The 14,228-nt window shown below is 45.0% G+C and overlaps 1 protein-coding gene across 1 annotated transcript in view; it reads right to left on the reverse strand.

Annotated features, from left to right (window-relative positions):
- LOC119379626 (uncharacterized) overlaps positions 1 to 14,228 on the reverse strand; it is a 62,798-nt gene that overhangs the window by 13,098 nt on the left and 35,472 nt on the right. Inside the window, exons 2-6 of the mRNA XM_049412050.1 lie at positions 12,177 to 12,351; positions 8,315 to 8,431; positions 7,774 to 7,827; positions 6,788 to 6,841; positions 5,768 to 5,821 (exon numbers count right to left, since the gene is read on the reverse strand). Of these exons, the coding sequence (XP_049268007.1) occupies positions 5,768 to 5,821; positions 6,788 to 6,841; positions 7,774 to 7,827; positions 8,315 to 8,431; positions 12,177 to 12,351 (454 nt within the window). The remainder of the gene's footprint in view (positions 1 to 5,767; positions 5,822 to 6,787; positions 6,842 to 7,773; positions 7,828 to 8,314; positions 8,432 to 12,176; positions 12,352 to 14,228) is intronic.

Here is a 14,228-nt window from a genome sequence, read left to right on the forward strand (position 1 = left end):
TTAATGTTCCGCGACCTTTCCGCTAGGGGAAGGACGCGTGTGCCAGGCTAACGTGAAAAAGGCGGATTCAGAAACCTTTGAAATTACTGCATGAATTTTGGGTAGTTCATTGCCTTTCATAAGTGCCCACTCTGACATATTTTGAGACCTTGGCATACAGCCACAGAAAAAACACTTACCACTAAATGTTATGAAAATAAATTGAAAAAAATACAGATGGCAATATGATTTTTGAATATAGCACCCATGCATTTAGCACCTGATATCTCTGGCAATGCTGTCACTGAACCTGTTTCAATGCCCTACAAAAAATTTAAGTGTTGATGACTTGTAGCCACTAAATCGCATACTGTAAAGTACCTTAGAATAACAGAGAGCTGAGCTAGTTGGTAAGTATTCATTCTAAAAGACAGGGCGTGCAAACAAGGACACAAGAAAGAAGTCAGGACACCACAAACGCCGACTAACAACTGAAGAGACGCACAACGGCTGAAAAGAAAGAAGGCACGAAAACTTATCTGCGCATGCCCATGCAACAGGCGAACCTATCAATCCGGCACGCGTGGCGGTCTACGTTGAAGATAACTGTTAAGGCATTTGATTTCATCTTTATGCAAGTTAATCGACGGTTGGCTCACGCATGCGTTACCACTATTCTCGATATGCCATGCTTCTATCATCAGGCGCGTTTCTTCATTTCTATGACGGTACAACACTGCGCATTCATCGAATTTTGGCGTGCACTTACAATCTCGACAATGTAAAGATAGATTAGAAGGTGAGCCTCCTGTTAGCGATCTCTTATGTTCTAATAATCTCTGGTTGATGCATCGGCCCGTCTCCTACGTAGAAGCGGCCGCAGCTGAAAGGGATCTTATACACCACACTCGTACGGCAATCAGTGAATTTGTTGGTGTGTTTTACGAAACAAATATCGGTCCGCTTCTTGTCTTTTACTCGCTCATTCTTCCTCTGCACAGCGGCGCAAATCTTACCTAGCTTATTGGCAGCCGTGAAAACAACATTAACGCCGTATCTACTTCCTACTTTCTTTAGCCTGTGAGACACGCAATGAATGTACGGTATACCTACGACACGTTTCTTCTTATCGCTTTCTGCAACCATGCTCGGACTTAACACAATAGACTTCTTTAAACGTTCAGCGACCGTGGCCACTGCATCACGAGGATACCCTACATCTAAAAGACGCTTAACCTGTGCGTTAAAGCTATCACTCATTTTGTGCTCACACGACTTGGTGAGGGCTGATTTAAGGCAAGACATGGCGATACCGTTTTTTACAACCTTCGAGTGCTTCGACGAAAAATTTAACAGCGGTTCGAAGATCTAGGAGAATACTGCCAGCACACGTGGTTCTTCTGGAACGTTAAAGAAATGTCTAGAAATTGTATTCCATTATTCTGAGGCACCTCTTTAGTAAATCTCAGCCCACCTCCATTAATTTCAAATTTTTCGCTCACGGAAGTTACCACCTTTTCAAAGTCCTCACCACTACAAAAGATCAAGTAATCGTCCACATAACGAAAAACCTTAATAACCGAATTACCTAAGGCGCCTTCCAAAAGATTGTCAATCTTGCTAAGGTATAATCACTAAGAACCGGAGCAACCTTAGAACCAATACATATCCCTGATTTCTGCACATAAACGCCTTCCTTCCAACCTACAAGCGTCGACTTTAAATACATGGAAAGGATTTCTAGAAAAGCCCCGGTAGAAACACCACATTTATCGGTGAAAACGGTCTGGTGCGCTTGTTCGTTAATACATTCATTAACACAATTTAACAACTCCTCATGCGGCAAAGAATAATACAGGTCTTCAATATCCATACTAAAAGCCTTACAACAGCCGGGGTTCTCCTCGGAGAGGAACTGCACTAGTGCCTGAGAATTACGCATACGAAAAGGGTCTGAAAAACTCAAAGAGGTTAAGCAGTTCTGCAAATAACTAGATACAGCGACTTGCCAGGTGCCTTGCTCTGAAACGATTGCTCGAAATGGGATCTCGTTCTTATGTGTTTTGGCTGAAAAAAACAATTCTAAAGTAAGTGATTTAGCCTTCTTGACATTACAAGCTATTCTCTCAAGATTATGTCTTAACAAAAGGTCGACAGCACGTTGCCTGACTACCGATGGCTTAAGTTTTACCGTCCTAAAATTCTTTTCTATGGCTGTTAATGCTTTTCTGAGAACAAACTGTCCGGCATAATTACAAAATACCCTTCCTTATCTGAAATTACTGGCCTGAGTTTCTTTTCGACACAGTAATTAACCAAAGGCTGGACAGGATCAGAACACTTGAGATGCATATTTGAACCCTTGATGCTAGCAACGCAGTCTGAAATGCAGTGGGAACGCTCTTCTTCAGGAACAAGTCTAGTGATTGTACGCGGCAAACTTAAAACGTCTATTGGTTTTCAGGTTCGGCTTAAAACAGTATTTAGGACCTAAGGTTAGGTTTTACGGTGACTATCATCTAAGGCAGCTCCTCCAAGGACTAGCAAGTTATTTTGCGATGAAACAGTAGAAATAATCTTCCTCTTACATGGTTGAAGTTCTCGAAGTTTTACCCTCCATATGAATTCCGCATGCTGGTTAGCTACCCGGTTAGCTAACCGGGTAGCTAACCAGCATGCGGAAGGTTAGCTATTGGTGTGTTTCGTAAAACACACCAACAAATTCACTGATTGCCGTACGAGTGTGGTGTATAAGTCCCTTTCAGCTGCGGCCGCTTCTACGTAGGACAGACGGGCCGATGCATCAACCAGAGTTTAGAAATAAGAGATCGCTAACAGGAGGCTCACCTTCTAATCTATCTTTACATTGTCGAGATTGTAAGTGCACGCCAAAATTCGATGAATGCGCAGTGTTGTACCGTCATAGAAATGAAGAAACGCGCCTGATAGAAGAATGGCATATCGAGAATAGTGGTAACGCATGCAGAGCCAACCGTCGATTAACTTGCATAAAGATGAAATCAAATGCCTTAACAGTTATCTTCAACGTAGACCGCCACGCGTGCCGGATTGATAGGTTCGCCTGTTGCATGGGCATGCGCAGATAAGTTTTCGTGCCTTCTTTCTTTTCAGCCGTTGTGCGTCTCTTCAGTTGTTAGTCGGCGTTTGTGGTGTCCTGACTCTTTCTTGTGTCCTTGTTTGCACGCCCTGTCTTTTAGAATGAATACTTACCAACTAGCTCAGCTCTCTGTTATTCTAGCTTCATTTCTAGTACTCTGAGCCCTTTTCCGTGTTCTCCTACTTATCTGAACAATCCTGCCTCTTTGGCTTCTTTAATTGCTATTTGCTTGGTCCGTGCTAGAACTTTTTCATGGTTTTCTAAGAATAGAGTTTGCCCAGTGAAGTTCAACTGTGCGGGTTTCTGCAACCATCTACCGGACATGCCAGGAGGTGCCATATTGACCGCGGAATCATGGCGTCAAGTGAGATTTTACCAGGAATGCCTCAAGGTCCGTTGTTCGACTTCGCGTGACGATCGCCGCCAGAAGCAGATGTACGCCGACTGGATGAGGGTAGCTAACCAGCATGCGGAATTCATATGGAGGGTAAAACTTCGAGAACTTCAACCATGTAAGAGGAAGATTATTTCTACTGTTTCATCGCAAAATAACTTGCTAGTCCTTGGAGGAGCTGCCTTAGATGATAGTCACCGTAAAACCCTAACCTTAGGTCCTAAATACTGTTTTAAGCCGAACCTGAAACCAATAGACGTTTTAAGTTTGCCGCGTAAATCACTAGACTTGTTCCTGAAGAGCGTTCCCACTGCATTTCAGACTGCGTTGCTAGCATCAAGGGTTCAAATATGCATCTCAAGTGTTCTGATCCTGTCCAGCCTTTGGTTAATTACTGTGTCGAAAGAAACTCAGGCCAGTAATTTCAGATAAGGAAGGGTATTTTGTAATTATGCCGGACAGTTTGTTCTCAGAAAAAGCATTAACAGCCATAGAAAAGAATTTTAGGACGGTAAAACTTAAGCCATCGGTAGTCAGGCAACGTGCTGTCGACCTTTTGTTAAGACATAATCTTGAGAGAATAGCTTGTAATGTCAAGAAGGCTAAACACTTACTTTAGAATTGTTTTTTTCAGCCAAAACACATAAGAACGAGATCCCATTTCGAGCAATCGTTCAGAGCAAGGCACCTGGCAGTCGCTGTATCTAGTTATTGCAGAACTGCTAACCTCTTTGAGTTTTTCAGACCCTTTTCGTATGCGTAATTCTCAGGCACTAGTGCAGTTCCTATCCGAGGAGAACCCGGCTGTTGTAAGGCTTTTAGTAGATATTGAAGACCTGTATTATTCTTTGCCGCATGAGGGTTGTAAATTGGTTAATGAATGTAGTAACGAAAAGAGCACCAGACCGTTTCACCGATAAATGTGGTGTTTCTACGGGGCGTTTCTAGAAATCCTTCCAGGTATTTAAAGTCGACGCTTGTAGGTTGGAAGGAAGGCGTTATGTGCAGAAATCAGGGATATGTATTGGTTCTAAGGTTGCTCCGGTTCTTAGTGATTTATACCTTAGCAAGATTGACAATCTTTTGGAAGGCGCCTTAGGTAATTCGGTTATTAAGGTTTTTCGTTATGTGGACGATTACTTGATCTTTTGTAGTGGTGAGGACTTTGAAAGGTGGTAACTTCCGTGAGCGAAAAATTTGAAATTAATGGAGGTGGGCTGAGATTTACTAAAGAGGTGCCTCAGAATAATGGAATACAATTTCTAGACATTTCTTTAACGTTCCAGAAGAACCACGTGTGCTGGCAGTATTCTCCTAGATCTTCGAAACCGCTGTTAAATTTTTCGTCGAAGCACTCGAAGGTTGTAAAAAACGGTATCGCCATGTCTTGCCTTAAATCAGCCCTCACCAAGTCGTGTGAGCACAAAATGAGTGATAGCTTTAACGCACAGGTTAAGCGTCTTTTAGATGTAGGGTATCCTCGTGATGCAGTGGCCACGGTCGCTGAACGTTTAAAGAAGTCTATTGTGTTAAGTCCGAGCATGGTTGCAGAAAGCGATAAGAAGAACGTGTCGTAGGTATACCGTACATTCATTGCGTGTCTCACAGGCTAAAGAAAGTAGGAAGTAGATACGGCGTTAATGTTGTTTTCACGGCTGCCAATAAGCTAGGTAAGATTTGCGCCGCTGTGCAGAGGAAGAATGAGCGAGTAAAAGACAAGAAGCGGACCGATATTTGTTTCGTAAAACACACCAACAAATTCACTGATTGCCGTACGAGTGGTGTATAAGATCCCTTTCAGCTGCGGCCGCTTCTACGTAGGACAGACGGGCCGATGCATCAACCAGAGATTATTAGAACATAAGAGATCGCTAACAGGAGGCTCACCTTCTAATCTATCTTTACATTGTCGAGATTGTAAGTGCACGCCAAAATTCGATGAATGCGCAGTGTTGTACCGTCATAGAAATGAAGAAACGCGCCTGATGATAGAAGCATGGCATATCGAGAATAGTGGTAACGCATGCGTGAGCCAACCGTCGATTAACTTGCATAAAGATGAAATCAAATGCCTTAACAGTTATCTTCAACGTAGACCGCCACGCGTGCCGGATTGATAGGTTCGCCTGTTGCATGGGCATGCGCAGATAAGTTTTCGTGCCTTCTTTCTTTTCAGCCGTTGTGCGTCTCTTCAGTTGTTAGTCGGCGTTTGTGGTGTCCTGACTTCTTTCTTGTGTCCTTGTTTGCACGCCCTGTCTTTTTAGAATGTAAAGTACCTGTTGTGATGGGTCTGGCAGAGTCTCCTGGCTGTCAGCAACATCCATAGGCTCCTGAAAACAATTTTATATTGCAGAAACATGCTTGTATACGAAAGCATGGCTGCTATTTTATTTTAAGCAGCTAATAAAAATGAAGAAGCATAACATTACTAGAGTGCTTTGAGTGCTGCCTGAATGTTTAGCGGTCTCCTGACAACAAAAGTTTTGCTTTCGACTTTTTTACCATAATTTGTAACTTCGTAATGAAGCTCTGGTAATCCAGAAATTGAATCGTAAATGTTATAACACATTATATAATTAATGCTTGCATCGTTAACTGACTACAAATTTGCATCAGTTTGAAACACCCGCCTAAATACCATAATAAACTAGTGGCCCACAGCCAGGGAGCACTTAAGGTCATGTGCACTCAAGCTTCACTGTCGTTGAAAGCTCAGTAGTCAAATCGGTGCCCCGTGCACAATAAAGAATGAAACGATGTGCTTCAATACTGTTCTCTCCCCCTCCCCCCCTCCAAGAAAACAAAGAAAAGCATTCCTGGCTGAAGCAGCCAGAACTGAGCACTACTACGAGACAGCATGATAGGTGACAAACAATAGTCCTTGCCAGATGCCAGTCGGGGTATTGTGTGTGCCCTGCAAGTACTCTCCGATTTCGACAATACTCCCTTTACTCATGTAACATCACATGGGACCTCTGTCTCCGACATACTAGTGGTGACGTTGCGAGGTACTGAAAATTCAGATGAGCACTCACGCTTACATTAAAAACATATTAAATATCTCGAGGGCAATGTTCAATACTCATAATCGGTAAGAAGTCCCACGCATCCAGGATTATAAAACAACACAACCATTTCGAGTTTCCAAACTTGGCGTCAGGGGTCCTTAGGGCAAATTGCTAGAGCGTCAAAACCATTCAGACTAATGTCCTTGTGAGCTGGTGCCAGAAGCAATGCTCTACATAAAATTTATCTGTTGGCTACTCGTAGTCCCAAAATCACATGTTGCGACGTACCTGTTGTGATAGGCTCGGCAGAGACTCCTCGCTGTCAGCGACATCCACAGGTTCCTGAGAAAAAAATCTTGTAATGTAGAAACTTGCTTGTACCCAAACACAACTGGTTGTTTATTTCAAGCAGCTATGAAAAATGGCCGAGAATCATAACACTACTAGAGTGCGTAAAATGCTACCTCAAGGTTTAAGGCAAATTGCTAGAGCACCGAGGCCATTCAGACTAATATTCCTGTGAGCTGTTGCCAGAAGCAATGCTCTACATAAAATTTATCTGTTGGCTACAGGTAGTAACAAAATCATATATTGTAAAGTACCTGTCGTGATGGACCTGGCAGAGACCCCTGGTTGTCAGCGACATCCACAGGTTCCTGGGAAAAAGATTTTAAACTGTAGAAACATGCTTGCACCCAAACACAACTGGTTATTTATTTCAAGCAGCTATGAAAAATGACCGAGAATCATAACACTACTAGAGTGCGTAGAATGCTACCAGAAGGTTTAAGGCAAATTGCTAGAGCACCGAGGCCATTCGGACTAATATTCCTGTGAGCTGGTGCCAGAAGCAATGCTCTACATAAACCTTATCTGTTGGCAACAGGTAGTAACAAAATCACATATTGTAAAGTACCTGTCGTTATGGACCTGGCAGAGACCCCTGGCTGTCAGCGACATCCACAGGTTCCTGGGAAAAAGATTTTAAACTGTAGAAACATGCTTGTACCCAGACACAACTGGTTATTTTTTTCAAGCAGCTATTAAAAATGACGGAGAAGCATAACACAACTAGAGTGCATTGATTGCTGCCTGAAGTTTTAGGGCAAATTTCCAGTGCGCCAAGATGATTCTGACTAATATTACTGTAAGCTTGTACCAAATGCAATGTCTTACAGAAAAATTAATCTGTTAGCGACTCCTTGAGTGACATAAGTACAGCCACTCTAACGCCTCATGTAGTTGTAGTCACAAAATGGCATATTGTAATATACCTGTTGTGATAGGCCTGGCGGGGTCTCTGGGATTTCACTTAAATCCATAGGTCCCTGGAAATAAAGATTTCTTTTGCAGAAACATGCTTGTACCAGAACATCACTGGTATTTTATTTTAAGCAGCTATTAAAATTGAAGAATAAGCATCACATGACTGGAGTGTTTCGAGTACTGCCTGGAGGATTAAGGAAAATTTCATATGAATTCTATAGAATCCCGCAAGGTGGCTGAAGGGTTAAGAAATGTAAGATACACAACCACCTGTTGATAGCACGAAGCCACAAGAAAATCCTCACGGACTTCTCAGTGCCCGAAGCATCTATGAAAAGCAACTATTTATGAAAACGAAGCTTCCTTAACGAATAAGAAAGATTGCTGGTGTGTCAACACAATTTGGACAGAAGTCCTGTCAACAGATACAGGAAGGAATGCCTTAAATAAAAATTTATCTGGCTGTGACTCCCGCTGCGACTCAAATACAGCCACTGTCCTTGTTCGGATAGCTGTGAGTAATCACGAAACGGCACTGTCATGAGATACCTGTTGCTGCGGAGAGGCTCCAGGAGGGCTACTCAGGGCTGTCATTTCTGGCTGGGTATCCTGCTGAGCAGTCGCAGCGGTACCTGCACCACCTCCTCGCTGCTGTGAAAGGGGTGTCTGTTGCAAATGAATAATGAGGTGCATGACAGATTTAAAGTGGCACACAAGCCTCCGTTGTAGTTATCAAAACGCAAGTAATTCAATAAACAGGAATTCACAGTATAGCAGTTCTACAATACTATAAAGGAGAGTAGAGGGGTTCACTTTGCTCAGGCTTGCCAAGCTGTCACATGGAGCTCTCCATTAAAAGTTAACGTAGAATGTGTACGAAGGACAAAAAATGGAGAACTGCGATCGAAGCTTTCCATCACACAGTGCTTTATGCCGTTATTTTTCCCTTTGTGCTGCCTGTTTTAGTTTCATAGCGTGCAACATTTACTCTGTGCTTCATTTTTCAAATTAATCCGTCAAATAAATCACAGTGCTCTGCAAGCAAAGTATCTATTACTCACAGTTTCCTGGTTCTAAGGCAAGTGCATATGACAACAAAAATGCTGAACCAAATTAACACACCTATGCGTCTCAGTTAACACATTTGCATGCAAGAAATAGCAGCTACACACTATGAATAATCACAGGGATGGCAATGCTGCAACAGAGCACAATACAGTGCTCAAACTTGAATGCACTGTAATTCCTAAAATTTGTGAAGTAGGACTAATTAAATGAAATTTTGACAAGTAAGGTACGGATTGGGCTGGTTGGTTTATGATTAACTTTAGAAACAGCGCTAAAACGGGACAAAGAAAGGACACAAACCACGGCGCTGACTAACAACCAAATGTGTTTTATTCTTCCAGTCTGCCTTATATACTCCGCCACAATCTCAGGGAAACAAAAGCACAGAAACAAAGAAAAAATTGAATAGCCTGCGCAGAGGCTCAAAAATCCTCAATCGGACAGAACGTCAACTCTTTCGGAAGGAGGGAGATCGAGGGGGGCTGACACATGCTTCTCCGCCATTATAGATATGATACGCTTCAGAAATGACACGCGCCCGTTCATCATGGTACTTCGACAGGAAAATGGAATCTTTAAAAGATGGCTGGCACCACATTCCTTACAGTGAAGCGACAACTGACTATCTCTGGCTTGTTTACGGACGTTGTTCGCATGCTCGCGCATACGGTCATTAGCGCACCGTCCCGTTTGTCCAACATAGTAACGGCCGCAAGAAAGAGGTATCTTACACAACACTATCACAACATTCCACGTACTTCTGGCGATGCTTCTTGCTGCATCTTTTCGTCTTGGTCTCTCGATTTACTTGCTGACACAGGCTACCAAGCTTATTTTTGGCTGAAAACAACAGTCTAACGCCTGCCCTGCTGACCACTTTCTTGAGATTATGTGCCACCTTGTGCACATAAGGAATGACCACTACTTTTTTCTGCGGGTGTGTCACTGATTGAACAGTAGGTGAGCACTTGCTTTTAAAACCGGGCACGAGGCTTTCTGCGATACTGGTCAAAAGCGTTCCTGGAAAACCTGCAAGCTTCAGGCGTGCTACTTGAGAACTAAAGCTCGCTTCGACTTGGTGATCACAGGACCTCTCAAGCGCCGCCTTCATGCAAGCCCTTGCAATACCGCGCTTGACAATTTTTGAATGCGCAGAGGAAAAAGGGAGAAGGCTCTTTTGAGACCTGGGCGCATAACACCAACATACATGGCTGTTTGAGAACGAAAGTTCCAAGTCCAAGAAGCGTAGCCTATTGTCTGAAGGATGCTCAGTGGTCAATTCAAATGGACTTAATTCCGCGAGGAACACGTCAAAAATTTCCGCAGCAGGCTGCAGGTCATGAGAGTTAGTGCTATAAAAAATTAAAAAGTCGTTCCGGGCGATCGTTTCTGAGCGCGGAACCTGGCAACGAGAAGTTGGTGTGTTCCTGCAAAGGTTTTTGTGCCTCCTTGACATCGACGACCCTTTCCTCATAAGGACCCCAGGTACCGTTTCTGCCTTTCTCCGGGAAGACTGTCCAGTGGGTGCTTGTGCTTTTTCGGTCGATGTTAAAGACCTATTATTCGTTACCTCAGGATGATGTGTGTGCCGAAGTTGGTAATTGCATTGACAGATACGGTGTTGTTAAGTTTCAGAACGCATGTGGAATCACTGTAGACAAGTTTTTAGAGTTTTTAAAGTTTTACATGCAATCCACCTTCATCAGTTTCGACGATAAGCTTTTTATTCAACGGAAAGGAGTCTGCATAGGCTCATGCATCGCCCCTGTTCTCAGTGACATTCTACTAGCCAGCTATGACCGTAATCTCGAGAGCCAGCTCAGACAGACTAGCACGGTAAAGGTGATGCGATACGTGGACGACTTTTTAATTTTTTATAGCACTAACTCTCATGACCTGCAGCCTGCTGCGGAAATTTTTGACGTGTTCCTCGCGGAATTAAGTCCATTTGAATTGACCACTGAGCATCCTTCAGACAATAGGCTACGCTTCTTGGACTTGGAACTTTCGTTCTCAAACAGCCATGTATGTTGGTGTTATGCGCCCAGGTCTCAAAAGAGCGTTCTCCCTTTTTCCTCTGCGCATTCAAAAATTGTCAAGCGCGGTATTGCAAGGGCTTGCATGAAGGCGGCGCTTGAGAGGTCCTGTGATCACCAAGTCGAAGCGAGCTTTAGTTCTCAAGTAGCACGCCTGAAGCTTGCAGGTTTTCCAGGAACGCTTTTGACCAGTATCGCAGAAAGCCTCGTGCCCGGTTTTAAAAGCAAGTGCTCACCTACTGTTCAATCAGTGACACACCCGCAGAAAAAAAGTGGTCATTCCTTATGTGCACAAGGTGGCACATAATCTCAAGAAAGTGGTCAGCAGGGCAGGCGTTAGACTGTTTTTCAGCCAAAAATAAGCTTGGTAGCCTGTGTCAGCAAGTAAATCGAGAGACCAAGACGAAAAGATGCAGCAAGAAGCATCGCCAGAAGTACGTGGAATGTTGTGATAGTGTTGTGTATAAGATACCTCTTTCTTGCGGCCGTTACTATGTTGGACAAACGGGGCGGTGCGCTAATGACCGTATGCGCGAGCATGCGAACAACGTCCGTAAACAAGCCAGAGATAGTCAGTTGTCGCTTCACTGTAAGGAATGTGGTTGCCAGCCATCTTTTAAAGATTCCATTTTCCTGTCGAAGTACCATGATGAACGGGCGCGTGTCATTTCTGAAGCGTATCATATCTATAATGGCGGAGAAGCATGTGTCAGCCCCCCCTCGATCTCCCTCCTTCCGAAAGAGTAGACGTTTCTGTCCGATTGAGGATTTTTGAGCCTCTGCGCAGGCTATTCAATTTTTTCTTTGTTTCTGTGCTTTTGTTTCCCTGAGATTGTGGCGGAGTATATAGGCAGACTGGAAGAATAAAACACATTTGGTTGTTAGTCAGCGCCGTGGTTTGTGTCCTTTCTTTGTCCCGTCTTTTAGCGCTGTTTCTAAAGTTAATTTTGACAAGTGTAGCTTATTTTTTATCAGTGCTTCAGAGCTTCTTACTTGTTTAAAAATAAAGGGGCGCATTATGTAACAGATAAACCTTTGTCAGCTAGAAGAACATCATCAGAACTTTTCTCATAAATTGCATGCAGTCATATAATTAACTTCATTGTGATCTGCACGACAAGACAGCAAAGACAGCACTGTAGCCTCGCCAGCGTAATGCTTAAAGCAATATATTAATTTTTTTTTCATTTCCTGTACAATCCGCCGAATAAATATGCCGAAGTACGAGCACGCATTCAATTTACGCGTCGCAGCTAATAAAAGTTGAGCATTTAAATCTCCAGGGCGCAGTTATTGCGGTCTCTCACCGGGGCAGGGACGGCATCCTCGTGGAGGCGAACTACCAGCGGCGACGCCCGATTGAAGTGTTCAAGTGCAAAGTGTTTTGAGCACACACAAGCCGACTTCGCCGGTTCCCAGTCGCGTTGACCGGGTTTTATGGCTTCGATCCATAGCCTCCGATGACGGAGATCTTTGGGAAAGCTGTTTGAAAGCATGCAACAATACATACGCGCATTCGCATACATTAATAACAAATGGACAAACAGCCACGAATAAATTGAAACACCGCGCAACCACGACGTGGACAAAGAAGACGAAAAGACAAACACCAGCGCAATGATCGTGTCGTCTGCGTCGTCGTTGCGCTGTGTTTTTATAGTCAAGGAGAGTCACCAACTGGCCCAGCTTTCCATTCCTCTACAGCATGTTCTACAGCCATGAATAAAGCAGAGGAACACTACGCTCACGCATGCAGTATCGTGCATTATGTTCTGAGAGCTAGCGCATGCGTTTACTTTCGATCATGCGTCAAATATAAAGCAAACGCAATACGCTTACGCGTGGAAAGTGACGCCCGGTTCCTTTGTTATCCCGCGCGAGCGGCACCTGGGCACACTGCAAGAAGGCATTGCCGCTCCTTTGTTCTTCCTTCGATACAATCACATGCTTCGTTCTTCGGCTCGTCTGTCAGCTGACGGCGCCCCGACGCTCTGCAGGCGCGACGTGATAGTCTGCTAGCCGCTAACGACGCATGCGTCAGCGAGTCGGCGTGCGCAACCTTGCGAGAAGGAGCCTTCTCTACCCTTCCCTACTTCCGGCTTCAAGAAATGTGACGTAACTGCCTCTCCTTAGTTTATTCCTTCCTCCATGCCCACCTGCAAACGCCAGTCAGAGGCGCTATCGGCGCTATCAAGCGGCACCAGCGCATTGTCAGACGGCGACTGCACAGCGAAGGCGAATAGCTGCGCGCACCATGGCTACGATGTCACCCCTCGCGAATGCGCAGAGCAGCAGCGGCGAGTCGCACTCGCCAGACTGTCTGCCCGGCCGACGCCACTCCTCTCGCTCTCCGCCACCAGCAGCGGCGGTGGCTGAGAGCGCGTGAGATGCCGGCTCCGCACTCATCCTCGCGCATGCGCAGCACGGCTCATGATGACCCACGCGAAACTGGCTCCGGCTAGGCAAGTGTAGCTAACGCTACAAAAAGCACTACTGGCATCACCACATTATCGACGTCAGCCATTACGTAAGGACTTGCCAAGATTCTCAGCGACGGAAGAAACCGCCGACTAGGCCACCCGGGCTTCCGCAGCCTGTCGAACTACCTTGGCAGCCATTCCAGCTAGTTGGGATGAACTTCCTGGGGACGTTCCCGACATCGACTTCCTAAAATAAATGGATCATCTTAGTTAGCGATTACCTAACCCGCTACGCCGAGACGAGAGCCCTGCCCAAAGGCAGTGCCAAATTCTTCATTAAGAACATTCTCCTGCGTCGTGACGCCCCAGAGGTCGTCATCACCGACAGATGTACAGCCTTTACTGCTGACCAAACTCAGGCGATGTTGAGATACAGCTAGACAAGCCACCGCTGGACGACAGCCTACCACCCACAGACCAGTGGCCTCACTGAGCCTCAAAAAGAACATCGCCGACATGCTGGCCATCTACGTGGACGTCGAATAGAAAACGTGGGGTGCCATCCTTCCGTATGTGACCTTCGCATCCAACACGGCTGTGCAAGAAACGACGCAGATGACGTCATACGAGTTGGGTTACGGAAGGATCCCGGCACCGGCGCTCGACACTACGATACCCAACGTGACCGGCAAAGAAAACATTGTCATCATCTTCTACCTTCAGCGCGCCTAAGACCCGACAACTCACCCACCTACGCATGCAGAGCCAGCAGAATGTTGACATTAGTCTTACAGCCTTCGACTACGTCACGTAGAATACCAGCCCGGTATTCTACGGTCGGCGTATCGGTGTCTGGACACCGATACGCCGACGTGGACTCAGTCAAATCTTCTTCGGCGATGCTTCCGCCATACAAGGTGCTTCAACGCCTCAGCCCTT

This window comes from Rhipicephalus sanguineus, chromosome 1, assembly GCF_013339695.2.
Source record: "Rhipicephalus sanguineus isolate Rsan-2018 chromosome 1, BIME_Rsan_1.4, whole genome shotgun sequence".
NCBI classification, from domain to species: domain Eukaryota; kingdom Metazoa; phylum Arthropoda; class Arachnida; order Ixodida; family Ixodidae; genus Rhipicephalus; species Rhipicephalus sanguineus.